The following is a 25,672-nucleotide window of genomic DNA, read 5'->3' as shown; positions in this document are numbered from 1 at the left end:
GAAAAATGGCTAAAAGTTAAGTTGCAAAAACTTAATTCATGCTGTTAAGAAATATTATTTATAGAAGAGTAAACTGACAAGTAAAATCCAGAGTAATGTTTTTGTATCCCTTCTAGAAATGTGTATATGTATTTTTGTTTACTACACAATTAGGCTATAACTTTTCTCTTGCAACTTTTAAAACAGATTTTAAAGATTTTAAAAGAAAAATTCCTCTTACCCCTCTTTGCTAGTGTTGCCTCTGATCTGAGAGTCTATTTTGTTCACCCCCCCCTTCCCCCATGTCCCCTTATGGAGGGATGTACAGTTGTGTCTGGGAGCATGCTGATTAGCTGGGGCTTGGGGCCAAGTTGGTCAACACTGTCGTGGGACTGACCTCTTTTTGCTGTTGGCAGGTGGAGTGGGTGTTCTAGCTCAAGGCTTTTTCTGGCAGTAAGATATGAGGACTCAAGTAAGGTCTGTGAAAGCTGCTGCACCTGGAACAGGAAGTGAGGGAGGGTGATGCTTATCACAAGATGAGCAGGCCTCAGGTTTAAGTAAGAACCAAACTTCAGGGTGACCTGACCTGCTTGTGTGGGGGTTGAAGGCTTGTTTTGTCTTGACTTTAGTCAAGACAAACTGATTTCCCTACACATCTTAAATCATGTAAGGCAACGGAAACAGACCCATTTGTTTCAAGCTCTGCCCTGCACACATCTCACTAATGAAGCCAGGCCTATTTCAGTATCAAAATTAGAATCTAGAACTGGGGGTGGGGGGAATAGTAATCTAGAGACATGCTCAGTGTTATCAAGACCTGGCCTCCACAGCTGACTCCTCACCCTTAATAGGAAAAGCTGAACAGCAAAGAAAAAGCCAGTGAACGGGAAGTACTTTCCATGAGTCCTGCCTTCGTCAGGCTGCCTTCATCCCTGCTTTTACTACCCGCAGCAATTACCAGACCTTGCTGCTCTTCAGGTTTGTTTGGCAAATAACTGGGAAAACAAGTGCCTTGCAGAAAAAAACCCTTCTTCCACTTTTATTTCTCACACACAGGTTGGGCATCCTCCTTGCCTCTAGTTCTGAACTTTGTAGTAGAGAATAAGCATGTGGGGACTCTGGGATACATGTGAAACTTAACACCTTATTTGGGTTCTAGTCCTTTTTCTGTCCAGGACATATTTGAAGTTCATGTCTGCCTGAATTAGCTGAGAAACAGAATCTAGTGTACAAGTTGTCTCCAGTGGAGGGAGAGTAGGGGACCTTGCTGAACAGGTGTGTTTTCATCAGTTGGACAGAAACCCTTGTCTTCTTTATTGAGTGTGCAGAAACACCAAAGAGAGTCTTAAAGCTGGTTCCTTTCTAATCTAACTGCAGAGTGCAGTAGGTTGCATAGTATTTACTTAATTCCAGATGCTATTTCTACCAAGAAAACTTCTAAATCACTTGGGGAGAGGTGGAGAAAAGATCAAGAGTTAGTGTTCTGCCTTTTGTTTTAAACACAAATGTAATGAGGCTAATTGAGTTGCCTTTAGCCTTCTAGACCTCACTAGGGGCTGACGCAGCAACGGAAACTGGGCCCATGTCCCAGAGCCAGGCCCCAAAGTTGCCCAGCCTGACCTGTGGCTGTGCAAACAGTAAACAGGGCAGGAGTGGTCAAAGTCAACTAGGATTTAAAAATCCACGTGGGGTAAACAGTGACTCTGGTACTACCACAAACCACCATGTAAACCAACAAGGTCACAATGCAGACTCAGACCTGCTGGTGAATTAACACAAGTTATTGAATGTAAGCAAAAACTGGTCAGCACATATTATAAACTTCGCGTTTCAGCCATGCCTCAAGAGTCCTGCCACCTCATGGCCTAAGCAAAAGTCTTAGAAACAGACTCCTTGCTCTACTTGCCCCACAGAGCAGGGCTAACTATGCTTTTCATCCCAGGATGATTTTATTTCAGATTTACTTTCAGTATTCAGCAGTTTTCAATGGGAAGCTCTGAAGGCCAAGGTCGATTAAATGTCCTGAGCAACTCTGAACACACTGGCCAGGAAAGCAGTAACTTTGGGAGAAAACCTCATTGCTGGACAGTCAAGCCACAACTGTGCAGATCAGAGACTGACAGTTGTCTGAGGATCTTAAGCTCCCTTATCAGACGTCCTTAACTACCCACCAGAACACGAGGATGTCTCTACCTACTGCTAAAAGGCAAGGTGAAGCCAAGACTCCTTCCTCTACTAAGCTGAATGCTGGCCTGGTTGCAGTAATTTGTTATTTCAATCAAATTCTACCGAAGGGAAAACACTGAGCCTGGACTTAGTTCAGCCCTATCATTTCTAAGTTTTAAATGAGACTGTCCTCATGAGATGATCCAACTTGCACATCAGATTAATATGAATACCAATCAGATGACTTGATCAGATAAATTTGATCTCAAACAGAACCCAGCTCCATACATAGTTCAGGATTTGGAAGCCACTGCAGAAATTAGGATTTCAGAGTTTCAATTCCACCAAATTATTTTGGAGTAGCAATTTCTTCTATAATTTCTCTTTCTCTAGAGGGAAAATAATCACTTTATAACACAGATTCCCAGTGCCACAGGCCATAAAGATGTGCTGTGTACATGTGGTCCCAGTGGCTATGGGTTAAAATCAAATTGAGCTGAGCCTTAATCAGTTCTAGAATGTCAGATTTTATTTGAAAGTAAGTACTTAAAAACTTAACTATTAAAAATTCAGAATTGAGAGTCAAAACTTTCAAATGCCATTGAAAAGAAAGTTATTCCTGAGCATTGTCAGTTGACAGTATTTCTGTGGTCATTATACTGTGTCCATTTACTGACTTGAAACTCAACTGAAGGCAGTGAAGGAGCAAGGTATTTTCTTTGGCTTTGCCACTTCTGATGATTCTGTCACCAAATTAGTAAACTCTTGTTCTTTTGTAATGGTAACAAAGATAACCCATCTCCTCTTCAACTCCTGGTCTACAATAATGCAATTTCATTGAAGCCGTCCAACGAACATTTTTTGCACTGCCTGAAGAAATGCTCTCCAAATACTTTCTGAAGCAGACTTAAGATGTGTTGTGCCTATTATATATAGAGAGTATTATTTTTGCATGCACTTGTGGCTTCAACAATCACTCAAGAAAAATTTGTCCTTAAACTTTGAATCTAGAAATGTGAATATCAGCTTTTAAAGATAACAAAATTGTGTATCATCTTCACTTCCATTTTCATTGCATGCATTCAAATTCGGTGTCTTCCCTGGGGAAGAATGATACGGTTTTACAAGGGCTCCAGAATGCCAGCAGTGATAGTGAAGTCGGTTCCAAGGGTTAAGGCTAAGGCTGAATAGCAGCCCATTCTGGACATACACTAAAGCTGAATGAAGGCTGATTTCAGTCTATCTGATGCAGAACAGAACCAGAACATATCTGTCCACCCCAACTCTCTAAACTGGCTATAAGATTGCTCTGCCGCTGGACACACTCAGACCTCTACATAAAAAGGTCTCCCCAGTTCCACTTTACTTATGTCTCCCAAAACTCCTAGCAGGCTTTTTGAAAAAACCTATGTATCTACACATCAGTTTATCTGGAACAAATGCTTTGCACTAGTGAGCAGAGCTGAACTAATCTTAATGGAAATCCCATTTCCCCTTTTATAAGTGACAAGAATCTAGTCCCATTTTGGCTCTAGAATTAAAGGCAGAAAACAATGTTAAGAAAATGGATGATATTTCAATTCATTGATCAAACATGGGACCAATTTCTGAAAAATTTGGAGAAGTAGACGTTCCCTAAGGCCACACAAATCTATGAAATACAAGAACCAGGATCTAAACCTAACTCAAAATGACATGTTTCCAAACATCACAGTTTGGAAGTGCTGTCAGGTCACAGAGTGCAAAACAAACTTTGAACAATATGGACACAATGATATGACAATCTTTATAAATCTCTGTAGCAACTATAAATGCCCAATGAGCATTTACTAAATTAATATGGTAGACCACTCAAAGATTCACACCAGGCACCAGATTTTCAAGCCTATAGCATTTAAGAAATAAGACCATCCCAAGTGTCAACGTTGTTCCCAAACAGACCAAATCTATAAGGTAATAAAAGGCAAGGAGGATTTCTGGCAAGACAAGACAAAATCAAGGATTATAAATCTATAGTTTTATTAAGACAAAAACTGACAGTGTTGGTATGAAGTTTACATTTAAACAAAGTTTTCACAGAAACCTAACAACATGCCTAAAAAGATTTAAAACAGAGTTCTAAATGCAGGTCTAGATGATGTCAAGAACCGATGGATCTCATAATGAGACAGCATTTTGGGTATTAATTCTTAGGATTAAAAAAAATTTTTTTTTTGTTTTGTTTTAAAGTGAACCACTGCCCCAGTATGAAAGTTTAATCTCCTCCTGAGACTAGGGCTTTTGAAATCATTCAACTCTTGAAGTGTGATTCAGTGAACTTGTGCTGTCAGTGACTAAACTCTGCAACCAATGGTTTCAGAGTTTAAAGTTCAAAAAACAGAGGGTGTAATAGTTTTTCACCCTAAGAGCCCAGGCCCTTGTCTTTTTCCTACTCTCCCACCTCCTTACTACCCTCTGCTCCTCCCCAAATACCTCAGCCAGTGGCTTGGATGGACAAGCTAGTATTTGTAACTTCATAACTGGAAAATAAAGGATCTTCTTGTCAATTTCAAGAATTAGCACCTCTAAGACAGAATGATCTCCCTGTGTATACGCTCCAATAGGACATTTCCTCCTCAGTTTCCATCCCCCAAATGGCAGCTTTGGTAACTTCTTAACTGGCTTAGTCTTTTGCTGGGAATAGCATTAAGCTCAGGCAGGGAACACCTTGGCTTATAGGTTTCAAGCATTCACAGCTTTTAAATAGTCTCTCACAGTCCTCATTTAGGTTGCCAATGACATTTTTGGAAAAGATAAAATATTTGGGACACAGAACCGAATCATTGTTAGTTGCTCCTTCTTTCCTTTGTTTCACCATTTCCCCAATCAAGCCCCAAATTTTAACAAAAATGATCCTACTCATCTCCCTTCCTTCCCCCCCCAGCCCTCCCACCCCCAAATAATACACCAGTAATAGCCAAAAACTACACACATGCTACGCTGTAAAAATGCAGTTAACACTATTGGGAAGAAGGCTGTGGGTTGTGGAGATGCTCTTTGAAGATCTACAGTTATCTTTTGCTCTCCCACACCTCATTCTGCAAGTTTTGTCCTTCATAGAAGGCCCTCTGCTTTTCTCAGCAAAGTGCAGAACAGGTTGCCTTAAAACACTGACCCTCCTTCCCCTCCACCGGGATGGGTGTGCAAACTATACAGCATGGAACGGCTTAAAGCACTTGGGCTGCTGTAGGGCACAGAAACTATACTGGCTCTTCAAAGGACATCTTCTCAAGCCACCTCTATGGTGTCAAGACAAGTAGAACTCCTTCTTTCCCCGCTTGAAACCCACAGTCAGATGTGACAGGGGCTGGTACTGAGGAGAGTTAATTCTTGTCATCTTTTTTGTCATCATCCTCTGAGGGGTAGGAATGCCACGTCAGCCTTTCCTCATAGAAGGATATGACAACCTGTGGGCACTTGACATTGGCTTCCTTGGCAGGGACCAGGTCAGCCTCATCAGAGTTTTTCCTGTAGAACAAAGCAGAGAGACTTTGAGAGCAGGTGCTGGTGGTCTCCTAACTTGGATCACCCAAGGGATTAGACTTTAAAAAAATTTATTCCAGAAGAGCAGGCCAGGGAAGGATAACAACATGGCCCAAGCAGCATTTAGTCAAGTGGCATCCTCAGAGCTCGCATTGAAAATGCCCTCTGGATGTCTTTGTTTTTTAAAAGTTAACTCTTATCTATAACATCTGGAACCTCTAGGAAAGGCAAAAACAAAAACAAAGCAAAGCATGACTCTCAGGTTCTCTGAGAGAATAAGAGAGGCTACAATGCTCTTTTCAAAGCCATATCCCAGCTGCTAAAAGCCCATGAGAGATGCTGGCTTTGTAATAGGATTTAATATCATGTTAGATAATAAGATTTATTACCAATCTGGCATTGACCATAGCCAATGCAGGTGGACACTTTCTTGCTGACTCATAATCATACTGTTTAACATCACCAAACACCATGCTCACACAGATATGCTACCACTCCCAGGTGCTTTGAAATGGTGCTTCAACACGGGAGGCAGAAATAAAGGGATTGTCACATAATTCTCTTATTTTTCTGAATTTTAAAATCCTCTCAAAAATTGAAAACCACATACATACTACAAGGATTTAGGAGTAAGATCTATCTTCAGATCATTGGAAATACCCTAGCCAGAAGCAGTAGGATAGGGCAGGCAGCAGACATGCAAGATGGGATCTCTGACGAGGCACTACCCCAAACTTGGAACCCCAGCAACAGGTAACCCAAAGCCACACAGCCCCATGGAACCAGAGAAGAATAAGCCAGTAAGGTATGTTTTCGAACAATGGATTCAACAGAATGGGAGGGAAAGGAGTATAATAGTATGGGAACCTGAAGCAGGCTGCCCCTTGCTGACAATTCAGCAACACCCTTCTGAGGTCATTCAGTCATTTCACTACAGAGAAATATTAGTTACTTTGGGAAATGAACAAGTATCTCCACTCTCCAAGAAAATCACTTTAAAAATGAACTTGGTTTTATAATCAACATCCAATCTTAACTTGCAGAATTACATTCATCTATAACCTTCACACACACTAGTCAGTCAACCAAAGGAGTGTAATCTTATGCAATGTGGAGATACTACTGTTGTTCAGACTAGTCACAAACACAGAGAAAGTGTATTCTAATTGGAATGAATTAACTCCTGGTATTAATTCTTTTCCCCCAAATGCAGCTCCTTAAAAATGAACTTTTCTCATACAGGCTAGCAATAAATCAGCTAAAAGAAAGTCAGATTCAGTAAACACCTAAGGAATGTATGGGAAGAAAACAGAGGTTTAGCCAGTTGTGACATAAGACTTAAGTGTTAAGTTAGGTCTCTCCCGCTAGAGAGGAGAAGAATTAGTACAGAGTTTCAGAGAAGGTCCTAGACTGACAAAGGATGAAGCCCTCAGAATGCTGCCTTCCTTAGCAAAGGCTTAGAATTATTCACTCCTAATTTATATTTTAAGGATAATGATTGAGCTCCACTTTGGAGCAGGGGTGGGGGGAACACAGGCATTTCCAAAAAGCAAGAAAAAGGGAAGCCCTCCTTTTGGATAGACAGAGAATTTGGGGTTAATTAGAGTTCTTAAGATTCTCAAGACAACTGGTTTGATTATGAGGTTTCATGAAGTATTACTACCATTGGTATCTACACTTAAATGGAAAAAAGTAGGCTTCTCTATGCTCATTAGAGTAAAAGGGCCTTGCTGACCCCTGCTGGCAGATCCTGCAACTGTAGAATGTGCACAAACTGGAAAGGATGTAACAGTCAAGGACAAAGGAAGAGCTACAGAAATTCTTTCCTAACCCTGAGAAGTTGACAGAATTTTTGATCCTGGGGCCAGCCAGATCTTTATTAAGGAGGTGACAGAAGGGAAGGGTAGTTCAATCACATTTCTTCATGTACAGAAGGGAAATGTGATTCTTCCCCATACCATTTACATTCTAGATTTTCTCCCACCTCCTAAAATAATGGGCAAAGATCTGAGAATCCTAAGGGCCCCTACCTATAACTCATGAGTCCAGGCTGGCAGAGAGGCCAAGGGTCACTATCGAAGGACTATGCCATCTTAAAGATTCCACACCTGGGCAACTGGAATTTCAAACGTCCAGCCCTTTTTTCCTCTGGCGTGGAACAGATGGGGAGAAGAAAAAGACAACCACACAGAGCCACTGGCAGCCACTCACCATTTCATCAGGAACATGAGTTCTCCACTGGAGTCTGTAGCTCCAATAATCCGCTCCGGCTCCAAACCCCGGGCAAAGCCTCGTGGCTTTTCAGACTGTAAAAACCAAACAGATGGAATAATTTTAACTATATGGGACTGTTCCCCAGACTGGAGCCACTCCTGTTTCTCTGATAATGTAATCAAACCCTTTTGCCAATATTTCACCATTCTTTTGGCTCTAAGTCACAGGTCTTTTAGAATCCTGAGTGATTATGCCATCAAGGTCTGAAGTACTTGAGGTTTCCTCATATGTAAAAAGGGACATACATCTCAAGCAAAATGTATGTTCACCACTGTCTCTTCACCTTCAAAAGATAACTTACTTTAAGGTATTGAATTGATTAAAACAGCAACCTCAAACCTGTAATGATTAAAACATTGAAAGCAATCTACTCAGGAATGAATTCCCTTGCACTTATTGTTCTTAAACCTCGGATAAAATAAAAGTAGATTATGTGGCTTCACGAGAGTGAGCTCCCAAACACATTTTAAGCATTAGCCTATCCAAGAATCCAAAAGGACTAAGATGGCTGCTGAGATCCAAAAAGCAGCAGAACAAAAGTGCTTAAACTATCTGGCTCTCAGCTTCTTTGACAGCAGCATGAATTTTGGGGTAGTAAGAATTCTTACTTCTAGCCTTACCTCTTCTTTCTTCTTCTTTGGTTTGCTCTCCTCCCCCTTATCTTCAGAATCAGAATCGGCTTTGCGCTTGCCTGCCTCTGATTTATCTGTCTCGTGTGCTGTTTTCTGTGACTGCAGAAACTCCGCAATGAGGTCAGGGCAATCCAGGTTCTCTTCTGGCTCCCATGTGTTGTCCTCACTGAAACCAGAGGCACACGAGTCACACTTTCCGCTCAAAGTTACACATTCAGAGTAACGGTAAGCACAGGAGGGCAAGAGCTGGTGTCCTTGGAATAGAGGAGCTAATGATAACAAATAACTAGATCCTGTCCAAGACCAAGAACCTGACAAAGCTGAAATTTCTTGGGAGATGGTAGGGACATTTTAGTACAAACTGAAATCTTAGAATCTTGCCTCCTTCAAAAGAAAGTTATTTTCTCTTCGCAAACTTGGATCAATCTAAAGCCACAAACAAAACTGCTTCTCAGAAATCACCGTCTTGTGTAAATAGCACTTTGTATATGTAGGTCATTTTCCTAATTAGACTAGAAGCCGTGAAGGCCAGGCCTGAGTAACACTGTACCCATCAGAGCACCCGAGCTCTTACACGTTACCAGTCTCCTGAGAAATAGTTGGTGACCAAATGAATGGCTTTTCCTGGGGCAATGAAACTCACTCTGAGAATCCCTTCCACTTTAGGAGGTACTCCACTTTGCCCTTCACCACTCGACGGTCAAGAACTTTCTCCACCACATATTCTTCTTCCTCCTCTTCTAGCACCTCCTCCACTTTCTTCTTGTTTTGTTTTTTCCCCATAGTGCCCGCCAGCTTTCTGGTATAAAGGGTGACACTGCTAAAATGATAAAAGGAAATAAAAAGGACACTAAGGCACACTTTTCTTAGGTGAATATTTGGATGGTAAGAAAAGCAAGGATACCAGAGATGACTTTAATAGTGCATGCTGCTATGTTTTGGCTATTCATCTTCAATACACAATAATTTTGATATGTTCAGCTAGAAAGTTTCCTACAACAGCTCCAACTAATCTGACAGCAAAACTTTATTCCTGCATATCCACTTGAAACTTTTACACCCATTCTAAGTCATAAAATCTCACAATACCTTTACTTATGGTATCTAAAATGTTACATTAATTCAAAAGAAAAGCAATCCTCCTAAAAATCAGGTAGGTACATACATCAAACCTATATACATATAACCTCAGATCCATATGTTCTCCTGTTCTCTGAATGTTTTCCAGTTTCATCATAATATTGGATTTGGTTTTTTACTGTGTGAAATGGCACATCCTATTTATTAAACATCTAGTTTAATTTTCTCTTTTGTATACGCACATATATAATCCAGTCTTCTGCATTGTTAAAACATCATCTCTTTTGAGTCCCTTTAAGGTTCTGTATGCAGTCTTCCTGAATGCCACCATTAATTTATAATTTGCTAGTTTCTTGTTAACTTTTTACCCTACTTTTTACTTCTAAGGCTGAGAAAGATCCATAAAAATGCCAGAATGACCATGAAATTCTCTAAACTGGAGCACCAAAAGAATTTGGAAGTAAGTAGGGAGAAAAAAAAGGTAGTTACCACAGATAACAGAACCTGAATTTATTCTTCTGTAAAATACATCATCAGGCTGGGAACTTTCAACCTTCAAGGGTTTTTCCAGTGCTAAAATTCCAGTCTCCTATAAATCTATTTTCTTTAGTCCTTCATATAACTATTTTGACTGCTGGGAGGCATAAAGCCTTATGATTACAGATGTGTCAATAGGTGGCGCCATAAGATATCAATACAACAAAATTGATCTAAAAAACTGGCTGAAATCTACAAATTGATGAATCAGTTCCCAAGAATGAAATACAAAGAATCAAGAGTAAGGCAGATGATCCAAGACAAAAAAGTAGTTACTATTATGTTTCATGTCTGAATTTAAGGCAATGCCAATTTGGGATTAAACTGGTTATCCCTAGCATCCTTAAGAAAAGAAATCTTACTTAGTGAAAGTAGAAACTCTTCTAAATATTTTTAAACTGACATGTGTAGACACAATGTATTTTAGAAAGAGTTCATCTACAGACTATACGAAATATAACAAATCTTTCATAAAAGTCAGGCTCACTGTTATCTACAGATAACAGTATCTACAGATGCTTAGGTTTATATTCTTGAGATTTTTCTTACATCTGCATATATAAGCAATACTGACTTACAGAAACAAACATTTGTTTGGCTACTAAAAAATCCTAGATATTGCTGAACACTGGAGATTCAAGAGAATAAGCAATGGTCCCTGCCTTCCTGAAAAAAAGAAAAATTGGTAAGAAAAAACGTAGATACCTCTTCCACTAACGGTATTCCAAACTTCTGCTGAGTGGCACAAACAGATGTTTTCTGAGGTGATTTTAGTGTGGCCTAAGGCAACACCCAAGGCCCCACACACTTCAAAACCAATTCTGTGCTAAGATTCTTTCTCTCCATTTGCATACCAAAGACTGCTTTCCTTCCTCCCCAGCCCCTCTGTCTTTTAGAGAAAGTACCCCATGAGTTTTCCTTCCCTTCTGTTACTGAACAGACTAATCAGTGGATTGAATGGTAACTCTGGCTAATTATTGGCTAGCTTCACTGTTCTCTGACTCAGAGGCCGTTGTTTCTTCCTGGAGGGAGATGCTTTCAGGTTTTCAGAATTCTGATTGCCATGACAAGTGTTATTTAATGAGAAGAAAAAAAAATCTAATTTTCCTTTTGGATAAATGCAGTAGTGCCTGCTGCCAAGAACAAGCGCTACTCCCTGCTTGCTTCTTTCACTGTCAGTTGAAGGGGTAGCAAGATTCATCAAGAGTCTGGTTACAGTGCAAAGAAAAATAAACTGACACCTTTAGATAACAAAGGGTACCACAACTCCCCACATTAATTTGGACTTGGAAATTTGAAGATACTCCCTTTCTCAACAGCCAGAGGGAAACAATGGGTTACAGACAATCCAAAACCAACAACTGTCCCCTAGTAACCCCTTTTCCAAGTAATTAAATTTAAGAAAGTAAAGGAAAGGCATTCTATCACTCTGGCTTCAGAACTGAGACCTATTTAAGGCTCTGTGTTGTCTACATTAATAGCTATATTTGTCTTACAAAAAGAAACCACATTGAATACTGCCCATCTGATCCTGCTACTGTGGACCTAAAAGGTCAGGACAGCTCCTAGCTTATCTCTATCTACTGCAGGCCTCTCCTCCCCTTACTAAGGAGGAAGAGTCACAGAAAAGAGTAAGAATATGATTTAATCCTCTAGTTTAGGCAAAGAAAACCCCCAAATAAGGGAAATCTAAAGTAAGGCCTCTTGATTTTCATCTTTACTCACTTAAACTTACTGTCTTAAGGGAAACTCAAATGAGAAGTGAAGAATGCAGAAAACAGACTCCAATTTCTCTGAGTCTTCTTAACTGGTCAAGCACCTGTCTCCAGAGGTTGGATTCTTTATATTGGATATTCCGAAATCAATGTGAGTTTTTTCCATATTCATAGGTACTTCTTTGGGGTCCTAAACAAACCATTTGTCAAACTCAGTAGAGGATGGGATTAAATACAAACCCCATTCTTCCTATAGAATCTAGCACCTTCAAATGAGCCAAGAGCCCCCTTAAATATTATGACAGGCCAATTATTTGCATATAGTTTCCAAATGGATTATTTCAAGAGAAACTCCCTCTCCCCAAATATGACAATCTCGAGATATCAGGAGGGACATCTGGAAGGAGGGCTCTCAATTGGAATTGTTTGACAAGGATATTTTAAAGTAACTCAGATCAGCACACTAGCATAATGGAGAAATGCCTTTAGTCAATGCTATTTGCCACTCCCCCTAAGCATCCTTGCAACCAAATTATGGCATAGAAGTGCCATGATCATTGAATAAAGGGTCGGGATATATGCTAGAACATCACAAGGTGTACAAAAAGGCAAACAGTTCTAGATTAGCTCAGACATACTACATCCTTCTTCTTAAGGCTCATCATGATGATGCAGACAAAAAACCTGGTTAGTTGAGCTGCTACACTTTTTATCTAAATACTGAGTCTGCCACATTTTAAGATGCCTAGAAAAATAATACTTTACATTTGTATTGCACTTTACAGTTTACTACCATGTTATCTCATTTGATCCTCAAAACCATCCTGTAAAACAAACCATTCAGATGTTACTGACACCTCAGATGTAGATGAAATAATTCTTCTAAGGTCACACAATCAACAAAAAGTACAGCACTTCAGTATGGACGTCTCCTGGCAGGGCTGGGCTAATGGCCCTGCTGCATACACAGAACTAGGAGCGAGCTACACACTTACATGGAAATTTCCCTCCAGCCTGTACAAGGAAAGGACAGAGAGGTCTCTTAACTTGGCTTCTCCCTACAATTTGTTATCAGTAAATGACAAGTGACTGATAATTTCTTTCAGAAAAGACCTTGGAAAGTATATTAAAAAAATACTGATTTTTCGTTACTGGAACGTGAAGGTTTTCTTTGCTAATTAAATCAGCAGGCAGTAACAAAGCTTTGGTTTTTAGGGTCCCAGCAGTCGGCAGTAACAAAGCTTTGGTTTTTAGGGTCCCAGCAGTCTTCTGAGTCTTTTAAATTGACAAGTGCTAGATGGTGTGGAATTTTTTAAGTTAAGCACCTAGCAAGTAGGCCAGAGAGAACTACTGAGAAAATGCCAATTTTAAGAACCCCAAATTCTTCTACAGTGTCAGTGTCATGAAGAGCAAGAATCATGAACTCATAGCTCTTTTAAGAGAAAAAAAAAAAAAAAAAAAAAAGCAGTTGCGATTCTCCTGGACACCTCCACTCCTGCAGTTAGGAGCCTGAAAATGAAAAAGAGGAACAGTGCTACTTTGCAGGCAGAAGGTAGTGAAGTATTAGACACAAGATTAGGCATTGCGCTTCTAAATACAGGCATACTTCCAGACCACTTTGATAAAGCAAGTCTCACAATTTTTTGGTTTCCCAGGGCAAATAAAAGTTTACACTATACTGTAGTCTATTAAGTGTGCAATAGCATTATGTCTGAAAAAACAATATACATACCTTAATGAAAAAATACTTCCAGAGGGAGGATATAGCTCAGTGGTAGATTGCATGCCTAGCATGCAGGAGGTCCTGTGTTCAATCCCCAGTACCTCCACTAAAAAAACAAATAAGTAAACCTAATTCCCAACCCCCCCCCAAAAAAAGTAAGTTAAAAAACATTTAAAAAAATACTGGTAAAAATGCTAACCATCCATCTGAACCTTCAGCAAGTCATCATCTTCTTGCTAATGACTGGTCTTGCGTTGATACTGATGGCTGCTAATTGATTAGGGTTATGGTCTCTGAAAGTTTGGGGTGGCTGTGGCAGTTTTTAAAAATAAGACAATGAAGTTCTGCCATATCAACTGACTCTTCCTTTCACGAATGATTTCTCTGTAGCATTCAGTGCTGTTTGATAGCATTTTACCCACAGAACTTCTTTCAAAATTGGAGTCAGTCCTCAAATCCGCTGCTGCTTTATCGAATTAGTTTATGTAAGATTCTAAATCCTTTGTTGTCATTTCAACAATCTTTACATCTTCGCCAGGAGTAGACTCCATCTTAAGAAACCACTTTTTTTTTTTTTTTTTGCTCAACAGTAAGAAGCAACTCCTCATCCGCTGAAGTTTTATCATGAGGCTGCAGCAATTCAGTCACCTCTTCAGGCTCCACTTCTAATTCTACTTCTCTTGCTATTTCCACCACCTGTGCACTTCCTTCACTTGAGGTCTTGAACCTCTCAAAGTCATCCATGAAGGCTGGGAATTAACTTTTTCCAAACTCTTATTACTTTTGCTATTTTGACCTCTTCCCATGAATCACAAATGTTATGGCATCTAGAATGGTGAATCCTTTCCAGAAGGTTTTCAATTTACTTTGCCCGGATCCAACAGAGGAATCACTATCTATGGCAGCTATAGCGTTACAAAATGTATTTCTTAAATAATAAGACCTGAAAGTCAAAATGACTCCTTGACCCAAGAGCTGCGGAATGATGTGTTCACAGGCACATGATTTAGCACATTTATCTTGTTGTACATCTCCATCAGGGCTCCTGGGTGACCTAGTGTGTTGCCAATGAACAGTAATATTTTGAAAGAAATCTTTTGTTCTGAGTAGTAGGCCTTAACAGTGGGCTTACAGCAATATAACTTTATTGTGTGCAACCTGTTTCACACCAAGTACTAGTTTTTCCATGTGAAATAAGTTAAGATTTAAAATAATAAAGTTAGAGTTAAGGACTGTTGTTCTATTGTTAAGCAACAAAAAAGGCTGAAGAGAGTTTTTGTCTGAAACTGGAAGACAGAACAGTCTGGAAAAAAGATACGAGGAAAGGACCACATGTTGCTAAAACTGAAAAAGCAGTTTTGGGAACCATGCTGTAAACTTCATGTGCTGTCATCCAGGCTTTGTTGTTACATTTACAGAGCACAAGAGTAGATTGAGCATAATTTGTAAGGACTCCAGGATTTTCAGAATGGTAAATGAGCAGTGGCTTCAACTTAAAGCCACCAGTTGCATTAGCCCTTAACAAGAGAATCAGCCTGTTCTTTCAAGACAGGCACTGACTTTTCCTCCCTAGCTATGAAAGTCCTAGCTGGAATCTTTTCCCAGTGGGAGGCTGTTTCATCTACATTGAAAATCTGTTTGTTTAGTATAGCCAAACCCATTAATTGTCTCAGCTAGATCTTCTGGGTAACTTTCTACAGCTTCTACCTCAGCACTTGTTACTTCAGTTGCACTTTTATGTTATAGGGACAGTTTCTTTCCTTAAACCTTATGAACCAACCTCTGCTGGCTTCAAACTCTTCTGCAGCTACCTCACCTTTCTAGGCCTCCACAGAATCGAAGAGAGTTAGGCCTTTTCTGGATTACACCTTGGCTTAAGGGAATGTTGTGGCTGATTTGATCTTCTATCCAGACCACTCAAACTTTCTACATAGGAGCAAGAAGGCGGTTTTGTTTTCTTACCATGTGAGGCTCACTGGAGTAGCACTTCTAATTTCCTTCAGTAACTTTTCCTTTGCATTCAAAACTTCGCTAACTGGCGCAAGAGGCCCATCTTTTGGCCCATCTTGGCTTTCAACGTGCCTTTCTTATTAAATTTAATCATCTCTACCTTCTGATTTAAAGTGAGAGATGTGCAGCTTTTCCTTTCACTTGAACTGTAGAGATCACTGTAGTGTTATTAAGACTTAACTTCAATATTCCTTGTATCTCAGGGAATAGGGAGGTCTGAGGAGGGAGAAATGGGGGAACAGCTCGCAGATTAAGCTCTGCCATCTTACATGGGCATGGTTTGTGATGCCCGAAAACAATTACAATAGTAACATCGAAGGATCACTGATCACAGATCTCTATGGCAAACATAGTAATAATGAAAAAGTTAGAAATATTGTGAGTATTACTAAAATGTGACAGATATGAGCAAATGCTGCTGCAAAAAATGGCACTGATGGACATGCCTGACACAGAGTTGTCACAAACCTTCAATTCATTTTTAAAAAATGCAACATTTGTGAAGCACAGTAAAGCTAAGTGCAATAAAGCAAAGTATGCCTGTGGCTAGTTCCAGTGAAAGGATATGAGGAAGATCTGAGGAAACAATGTGAGTGTAGCTCCTGGTTGCCATCATATACATGAATTATAAAGATCCCAGCAACTTCCATAATGATTTCCTGCCAGCTTGAAAGATCAAACTCCAGGGCGAAGGGTATAACTCAGTGGCAGAATGTGTGCTTAGCATGCACAATGTCCTGGGTTCAATCACCAGTACTTCCATTAAAATAAATAAAAATAAACCTACATTAAAATAAATAAAAATAAACCTAAGTACGTCTCCCCTACAAAAAAATACAATAAAATAAAGGGATTGTTTCATACCCTATAAAATTAAAAAAAAGAAAAAGAAGAAGAAAGATCAAATTCCAGATGTGAGGACAAGACAGGATCCAGAGACCTCTGAAACCAGACCAGTAGGGATTTTTAGGTAAATGCTAAGGTGAAACATTTAGTATGTTGGTGTGATGAGGTAACCATCTGTACTACAGAAGAATTCACAGGAGAACAGACCTTGAGTAGAGAACTTTCACATATATGAGAATCAGAATCACCTCTGGAGTTTATAAATACAGATGCCCAGATTCAATGAATCAGAAAGCAGGGTGTGTGTATGTGTATTATTTAAAAATTTTTTTTTCTAATTGTCATATAACACATGTATTCAAATTCAATTACAAACATACTTTATGTAGGAAGTTCCCTAGCCCCAAACTTGTCAAGGCCTGTTTTTGTTTTTCTATACATAAACTGACCAGATGTACATATGTGAAAATAGATATTTTAATTCTACAGTCTGCCTTTTTATGTAATGTAATGTACCTTTGACATTGTTCCATAAAGATCTCCTTTCTTAAGCTGCATAGTATTTCATATTGTATGGACACACCATACTCCAACCATTCACCTAGTGATGAAAATTTGGGTTGTTTCCAGTTTTTTATTATTGCAACGCAATGCTGCTTTGACCATGGCATTTGCATCTTTAAAAGCTCCTTAGGCGATCTAATGCACATCCCTGGATAAAAGCCATTGCTATAAGAGGACTGGCAGAAACTACATTCCTCAGGTGAAACCACACACACTATTTCAGACATAAATCAATTCTCACAGTTAAAGGGAGGTGAACATTCTACTTTCTCCAAAAATTTAGAATAAGGCTGGAACAATAAAGTAATAACTGATGTTCCTGAAAACAAAACCTTCTCTATATCATATTCAACATCATTCACTCTAGACCTTTGCTGCATTAACAATGAAACTGGAAGACCATTGCTTGAAAGATCCACATAGTTTCTTTCACCAGAAGCTAGTATGAGCACCAGAAGCATATCTTTCCTGCCCCTGACCTCTCAAAACAACTTTATGCCTACAGGGGGTTAAATATTTACTGCATAATTCAGTTCCCTCATCTGTAAAATAGGTGTAAAAACCCTCCTTTGAGGCAAGCTTTTATGATCTTCTGGCATTCATTATCTATTTATATATTCATATATATGTCCTAATTATTAGATTATTTACTGCTTTAAGCATAAGGATAACTCTCTGAAATCCAGTGCATTAGGAACTCAAAGAGAAAATACCCTTTTTGTTCTATGTATACTGGCTGAAATTCGTGGCAAAGTTTTTCTAAACAGCAGAGCAGCTCCAGAATACACTCAAGGAGGACCCAAGTCTGGCTGGTATGAATGAACCAGTAACTACAAAACAGAGAAACCAAGATCTCATTTCTGGAAGACTGAGTCAGAAGAGCTGCCAGAAACTGAGAAATCACATTTCACATACCCAAAGCGTAGGAATTTCTTATGTTCTTCCTATTATTTTGCCCAGGCAGGAAAATAAAGTAACAAAGCCCTTTAGTAAATGGCAAAAGATAAGTAAGAAAAAGGAAGCAAAAAGGATATAAACAATGGGAAATTTCAATAGAATTATTTACAAAAAGAATTTTAAGGTATCTGAAGACCTGCACCAATACCAAAAACCAGTTTTAAAGATTCATATGGTGAAGTTCTATAACAAACTTCAGAAGTTGTGATTTCAGGGTCTGATTTTACAGATATACTTTTAAAAAAAGCCAGTCCCCCAATTAAATGAACAATGGTCTAAGAATTCATATAGCTTTTACTGAGTTCAAGACAAAATCATGACAATCCTTGATTTCTCTCCACCCATACTCCATATCCAGTCTCTTACTATACCCTGTTGATTTTATATCTTAAGTATCTTTCAATTTATACATTTTTTTCTGGTTCCACTATTACCATCCTATTCCAAGCAACCACCATCTCTTGCCTGGATAACTCCTAACCCAATTCATTCTCGATACTAGCCACTGACGTAAAAATGCAGACCTCTTCATATCATTATCTGTGGGCATTTGAGCTGAAGACCACTGTTCCTAACCTATCAATCACAGTTACCTTGTCCTTTGCCTTGTACTTCATTTGACCAATTCCCTTAGCTAAAATGTCACTATCAGAAGCTTAACTCTTCCTATGAACATGCCCTTAGAGTAATCATTCATTTAACAGTTATCTATTGAGCACCTATTATGTGAGGTGCTAGAAAAATGGGGTGAACAAGACAGACAAAACCTCTGGTCTCTTAGAGTTTCATATATATATATGTAGATATATATTTATATTCATTTATATATATATATAAATGTAGATACTGGGGATTGAACCCAGGACCTCATACATGCTTAGCATGCGCTCTATCACTGAGCTATACTCAACCCCCTCAGAGTTTATATTCTAATGTGGACAAAGAAGTGAGCATGAGAGGGAGTGTATGCGTGTACATATGTGCAGAATACAGCACAGACAAGAAGCAACAAATCATTAGTGATAAATGCTATAAAGAAAATATCTTCAGATTAAGTAACAGAGGCCTAAATAACAAGGGGACAAGTCAGCAAAAATAAGAAAAACACACCAAATTTAGGGAATAGTGGGTTCAAAATCCTACGGTGAGAAGAGCTTGCTTTATTTGGGAAAAGAAGTAGAAAGAGTTAAATTGAGGGAGCAGCAGATAATGATAATTACTGTGCGTATCATTCCCCACTTTGCTCCTTCTTTCTTCTAGCTCCTTTTTCCATTCCTTGTTTTCTTTAGCCCTCTTTTGCCTCTAGCTTAGGTTTAAGACCAAGTCAGTTAACGGCTATAAAAGTTTATAACCACAGCTCTACTAGCTTTTAATACCATCTATTAAACAATCAAATCAATAAGCATTTGCTAAGAGTCTGTGTGGAATAAAGGGCGACCAATTCACCCCAGCTAAAGCACTGAAAGCTTCTGAAAGTTCCACATCTCAGGAACCCCCTCAGACCCAGGCAAATGGACCTGTCTGGCCAGGCTAGAAGGATATGCTGACACACAAGAAGTACAGGCTTTTGAAAACCCCATAAGGGTAAGTAAAAACACAATAATTTTCATTGAATACTTAACACTTAATGCATAGAAAAGCACTTAATTGAATCATCACAACAACTCTATTAAGCCCATTTCACAACTGAGGAAACTAAGGCTTTCTGAAGCAAAGAAAATTTCCCAAAGTCTCCCAAGGGTAAGACACAGAGCCAGGACTGAAAGACAAAAACATACAAAAAAGGTAAACAATGCAACTAAAATTCAATGAGAAATGACAGGAGTAGGTAATAAGTAAAAGAAATATAAGCAGTAACAAGTAACCACAAAAGCACTATTTGGAGGAATGGCTAGGGTGATTAGGAAAGGTTCTGAAAAGTTGGGATTGCAGCAGGGCTCCAACAGCATTTGAAAAGGTGAACTAGAGGGAGGCAGTTTGGCCCAAGGAACAACTGTGAACAAAAGCAATGAGGCACTGCTGAGGTAGACTGTGTAAACAATTTGGGTGGGAGTAGACTGAATAGGAAAGTGAGAGGTAACTGCTAAAAATTTTTCAACAAAGTCTCCTTCCTTAAAAGGACAAACTCCTCAGTATAAAATCTAACACCCTTTGGTTCCAACCATTCCATACTCCTACTTCCCTCCAAAACCTACAGTCCTGTCAAAACAGAGAACTATAACCTGAACACATCCTGCACATTTCTTCCATGCCTGGCTTTGCTCATTATTAAAAAGTATGTTCCTGTCCAAGACCAGTAGTCAAAATCCTACCTATCCTTTAAGACTCAGCTTAAATGCTACTTCTTCCATGAAGCCTATCCAACTTAGCCAAATATTTCTCTTTTTCTTGTGGTTCCCAAAGCATTCTGTTTCTATTTTCAACTCACTCAATTAAAAGTAGGTCTAGGTCTGGTGTAAGGTGTTGAACTTTATATGGGTCATAAGGATGGATGGCTCAGACTCAGATAACCAGGGAAAAAGCCCCAGCTTTTTAGGGAATGATCAGCAAATAAATCGGATCTACAAGACCTAAATGGAAAATAAGGAAGAAAGAAGTATCTTTGCTGAGCATTAGCAACTACATATCAGTCATCAAAAGGCAGGTGAAGGCATGTGTAGTATATTCACTTTGTAGTCCTGACTCATGTTTCTAAACTGCTTTTAGTTTGTTAGCTGTAGCTGTTTGTGAGGCAAATGCTTTCCAGATGGAAAACTTTACGGAGCAGAAAACAAGAACTTGTGCCACATACCCAGTGAGCAGGAGCTTCATTTTTAAAAGAATGCCTGCCCCTGAATTCCAGGATCTAGGACTAGAATACCGGTGTGTGAATTTTGTCTGAGACGTGTCCAGAAACTTAGCTAACTTCTTTTCATTGTGCTGATGTAAATGAAACTATAGATATGGCTTGGGTTGGGAGGCCACAAGGATCTGCAAATATCAGTAAGACACAGTGATACCTGAAGCAAATCTTAGTTTCAAATGAAATAAAAACAATCATTTTACTGACACTAATCTCTCAAACACCATAGTTCTGTTAAGCCCTCAATGTGTTAGCTATTATTAAAGAGAAAGACACAATTTCACAAATTAGGTTGCCCCCTTTTGGTCAGCAAATCATAAAAGCTTAAAGGCAAAAAGATTTATTCAAGTTACTCAACTCAAATACTTACAGGATCTGAATTTTTGTCCTTATTCAAATAACTTCTCTAGTTAACCTTGGAAACGCTATTCAATTTCTCAACAGACATCGCTGTAAGTACTATATATCTTTCTGTTGAAACCCAGAACCTCGGTCCTCTCCTAGTCCCTTGTCTAAAGTATTTAAAATTGCGACCTGCACAACCTGCACACCTTTTCTGTGTTTAATATGAGGGTAAGTATATTAAAAATGGAGGCTAAGACAAGCATGTCAAGGGCAACAGTTTTACTCTGCCAAACGTCATAGAGTAAAAACAGGTAAACTGATTACATAAATGTACATCAAGTCATTCTGCTGACTAACACATGGAACTCTTAGAAAGGATCTAAAAGCCCTATCCATTTATTCAACAATATGAATGGTCAACTATGTGCCAGACACTTAAATAAACAAGAAGCACGGCCCCATGTTATGTAAGTCCATAAACTAGCCGTTAGCATTTTATTCCAAAAACTCTTCAGAGAAATAATCAATGATGCAAATTTATCAAATCTAATGCAAAATCTGTTATACCATCAGAAATAGTACATGAAAAAGGGAGAGTTCGAGGGATAAACTACTAGAAAACGACAAAAATGCATCAATTCTTTTTCTCAACGGTGTGAACTGAAAAAGAAATTTTCCTAGTCTCTAAAATGGGCACAAGACATAATGGTTGCTTCTTTTCTTGAGATGTATGATTAGAAAATTAGCATCCTGCAGTCAAAATGCAGGGTAGGGTACCCTTACTTGGTCTCCTTTACTCAAGAACCTAGAAGCACCAAGCTACACACTAGTTACATGTTTAGTGAAAAACAATTTAGAACATAGCAACCAAAGAAAAATGGTACCACAGGGAAAACTGGAAATGACTGAACATCCTGAACTGCCCTAAAGGTGTGACCGGTTCCAACAATGTACTCTTCAATCTTACCATTTTCCATATAAATGTCTGAAAGCACCTTGGAACACAGGCGGTAATTTCCCAATTGTATTAATGCATCTATTCCAAAACCTTGGGCCTTTCAGAACTATTCCAAAATACCGACCTGATTCTTAACACAATTGTGGAGGATATCTTACCCCTGGCCAGGGGTTCTAGCATACTGATTTTTTTGTAAATACCACCAGTTGAGACCAACCAATACATGTTTGAATATAAAAGCAATCCAAGAAAAATCTTCACCAGAAGTTCTGAAGAAGGGGTAAAGTATTGCTCCCTTTGTATTCAAATTTTCCAGCAAGGACAAGCTGGCTAAAAAAACTTTTAAGAGCCCAAGGAGGGAAAAATCTCACAAACTTTCCCTGTCTCCCAATTTCCCACATCATCTCACAATCTCTCACTAACTTACTTCATTCCTTAAATATTAACTCATTAACATTTCTACAATTCGCTGCCCTTTGTAATCAGTAAAAATCACAGATAAAAACTTATTGAACTAATTATGAATCAAAGCAAGAGCCACACTTGGACTTTTTAACTCCCTAAAGGAATCACAGAGTGAAGGTAGTAGGACACCTGGAAAAGGGAAGAAAGTGTTCCGTCCTTTCTCCACACATTATTCCTACAGCCTACCCATCGGGAAGCAAGGGCGGTCGGTTTTCCCCTTTTCTCTTCACACCTCACAGAAATACCCTCGATACCTCCGTCCCACTTGCCCCTGTAGCAGCTCCTCCCCTCTAGAGCCCAGCGAGGCAAAATACTACTCCTCCTTCTAGCCCCAATTTATTCAACAGATCTCCTCTCCTGGTAGCACACTCCGGGCTGCCCAGCCCCCTCTTAAAATTTCCTCGAAGTTACGCTCCCTAGTCCTGCTAGCGGAATTCCTCTGGCAGCCCCGGCACGACCCAATATTCTCAGGTTACAATTTTTAAACCGCGGGTCTCGCAGTCGTCAACCCACCCCACACTTGTCCAAGCATCCAGGCCGCCCCGTCCGTCTCCTTCCCAATTTACTCAGTGTTTCCTCTTCAGCCCAATCCCGCAGCCGCCCACCCAAAAAAGCAGCATTGTCCAGGCCCGAAGAGCGACCCGCAAGTGCTCGGCCCACCGCGAATCGCTTCAATCTCTAGCTCAGTAGACGCCGCCCCGCCCTCTCCATCCTTCTGGCGCGCGTCGCCAGACCCCCCAGCGCCCCGCGGAGGGCTCGCCGCGGGACGCGGGCGCGCTCCCCGCTCCCAACCGCTGCCGCGAGCGCGCGGCCCCTCACGAAGCTCCCGCCGCCACTGCGCGCCTTCCCCACCGCTTCCCCGCCTCTAGCGGGCTCTTTACCTCAGAGCAGCGCCCACGAGCCCGAGAAGAATCGGTGCCGCGCTACTGGCGCGTCGCGTCGGGCCGGCCGGGGGAGTGGCGACCAGGAAAGCAACAAGCCGGGTGACCGCGGTGGAGCCCCTCACTGAAGCGGCGTACCGCAGGCCCCAGCCAACGGCCCTCCCCTCAGCCGAACAAAAGAGCCTCGCACTCTGCGCTGCCCGCCGACCGCACTGCGCAGGCGCGACGACCCGCCGCACAGCACTATGGGATTTGGAGTCCTTTGGAGACTACAAGACCCGAGGTGCTGCGCGCCTTCCACGCCGTCACGCACAGTTTGCGAGGGTTTCAGGCAGTTTTAGTTCTTAAACTCTTAGTGTCGAAGGAGCTGTAGCTTAGAAGGCTGCAACCTGGAAAGTTAAAGCATGTAGTTTTACAAGGGAATCTCTTGATGCCTAGTCTGAAAAATCAAATCAAGTCCTGGACAGTAAGTAGTTCACATCCTCGAAAAATCGGAATCTAACAGGTTTCTCATCGGAGCTTTATCAAATCTCCAATCTGTGTAATCCTCAATTTACGCCTCCTCAAATCTCTGTAAGACGCCTGCTTCTCAGCGTTGGTTACTTCCCCTTCGAGTCCTTCCCTGACCCCTTAGACTCGGTTAGGTCCCGCTGGTAGGTGTTATCCTGGCACCCTGAACTTCCCCTTTCTCATGGCTGAGCCAATGTGTGGCTTAGTGCCGAACCCTCTAGTCTCCATGAGCACCACTCCTTCACCTAGCCTCCCCAAAGAATCAGAGAAATAGGGAAAACACATGTTTGTTATTCTTTGTGATAAATGTTCCAGTTCTCCTGATTCCAACTGTCGCCAAAAATGTTCACATGGAAATTCGGTCTCTCAGCATAATATTTACCCCACTTTACTGTCATTAGCTAATGTCTGTCTGCTCTCGTCGACTCTAAACTCCACTCCAGGAAGGGCAGAAACCTTGGCTCAGTACAGTCAAACAATATTTGTTGAATAAACGATTAAGTGAATTAATATGTTCTATCTCACAGAAAATGGGGGTGATCAAGCTTTCCTTCGTGACTTTAATTCACATCAGATTCGTGGGTTTGTTTTTTTTTTAATCTCTCCCTTACTCCTCTTTTCCCTATCCAACCAGGAACAAAATAGATAGAATTTCTACCAGAAGATGTCTTTATTGCCCTTACTTTGATATTCTACTCAGAGGGGAAAGAGAAAGGCAACTAGTCCACCGCACTCCACCCCCCCCCCCCCAGAATGCATTTATGTAACAGTTTTGCTGAGCCAGGTACTGTGCAGGGGTTCTGGAGAATTGCCATGTAAGAAACCCGTCCCAGCAATATCATAATAGAGTTTTGCTAAAAAGGCTGTAAGAGCAGAGACGAGGGTGGTTCTTCCTGAGACATTATTGGGTTGAATGTCTAGGAAGAAGCAAAAATTTACCCACTCACTCCCTCCTGAAGTGTCCTATTATGTTTTTTAATAACTTTAATGATGAGACAACTAGTTGTCATAATGTTAGCTACTCTTTGCCCCAGTGCTAGGAATTTTGAGTCCTTGATTAATCTTATTTAATCCTTACAACTCTGGGAGGTAGAATTGCTATTTCCATTTTGCAGAAAAGGCTCAGAGGCTGCATAACCTGTCCAAAGGCATTCGGCAAGAAAGTGGTGGAATCAAGATCTGACGTTATTTCTAACTCCAAAACCATATTCCTGCCTGCATAAAATGCTGCCATCCCCAATTCCTCACATTGAGCTGGATTCTGCTTCTCCATGTAAATGCCACCTATTCCCCTACTTATGGCTTCTGCAGCAGCACAGTTCTCTTTCTGTTAACCTAATTCCTCTTTCATATCGTCCTTCTAGTATCGAAATTCAGCCTTCATGTTCCCTAAGGTCTCTCTTTTCTAAGCTAAATGTCACCATTTTCTTAAACAGTACATCAGAGCACAAGTTTCAGATTTAGCCCATCCATGTTAAATTCTGCCTCTAATGTGCATATTTCAAGGCAGAGGGAGCCAACACGGCCCTGTTGCTTTACACCATTCTTGAATTAAGGGAGTCAAAAGTCACCTCTTTTTAGGTAGCAGAGCACCACCGGTTTATGCTAATCTGCAATCAACTAGGAGCTCACTTGTTAATCATCTATTCTGGAATTCTGCCAGGAT

General features: G+C 40.3%; 1 protein-coding gene across 1 annotated transcript; it reads right to left on the bottom strand.

Moving 5' to 3' along the window:
* Positions 1 to 4,142: 4,142 nt before the first annotated feature.
* On the bottom strand, positions 4,143 to 23,710 carry CBX1 (chromobox 1). Its single transcript, XM_011000759.3, has 5 exons — positions 23,497 to 23,710; positions 9,217 to 9,393; positions 8,562 to 8,739; positions 7,879 to 7,973; positions 4,143 to 5,652 (listed from the first exon to the last, which is right to left on the bottom strand). Exons 2-5 carry the CDS (start codon positions 9,354 to 9,356, stop codon positions 5,508 to 5,510), a joined length of 558 nt encoding a protein of 185 aa, XP_010999061.1. The 5' UTR covers positions 9,357 to 9,393; positions 23,497 to 23,710; the 3' UTR covers positions 4,143 to 5,507.
* Between the last annotated feature and the right edge of the window lie 1,962 nt (positions 23,711 to 25,672).

Source organism: Camelus dromedarius, chromosome 16 (assembly GCF_036321535.1).
Source record: "Camelus dromedarius isolate mCamDro1 chromosome 16, mCamDro1.pat, whole genome shotgun sequence".
Classification (NCBI taxonomy): domain Eukaryota; kingdom Metazoa; phylum Chordata; class Mammalia; order Artiodactyla; family Camelidae; genus Camelus; species Camelus dromedarius.
Note: the sequence above shows the minus strand (reverse complement) of the source record. Positions and strands in the feature narration are given on the sequence as shown.

Bases quoted from the DNA above. Each gene is read 5' to 3' on its own strand.
- CBX1 (XM_011000759.3), bottom strand. From the start codon at position 9,356: ATGGGGAAAAAACAAAACAAGAAGAAAGTGGAGGAGGTGCTAGAAGAG. The intron at 7,974-8,561 runs GTAAGGCTAGAA...TGGTTTTTACAG, and splicing joins CAAAGAAGAAGAAAGAAGAG to TCTGAAAAGCCACGAGGCTT. The intron at 5,653-7,878 runs GTGAGTGGCTGC...TTTGTTCTACAG, and splicing joins CTCATGTTCCTGATGAAATG to GAAAAACTCTGATGAGGCTG.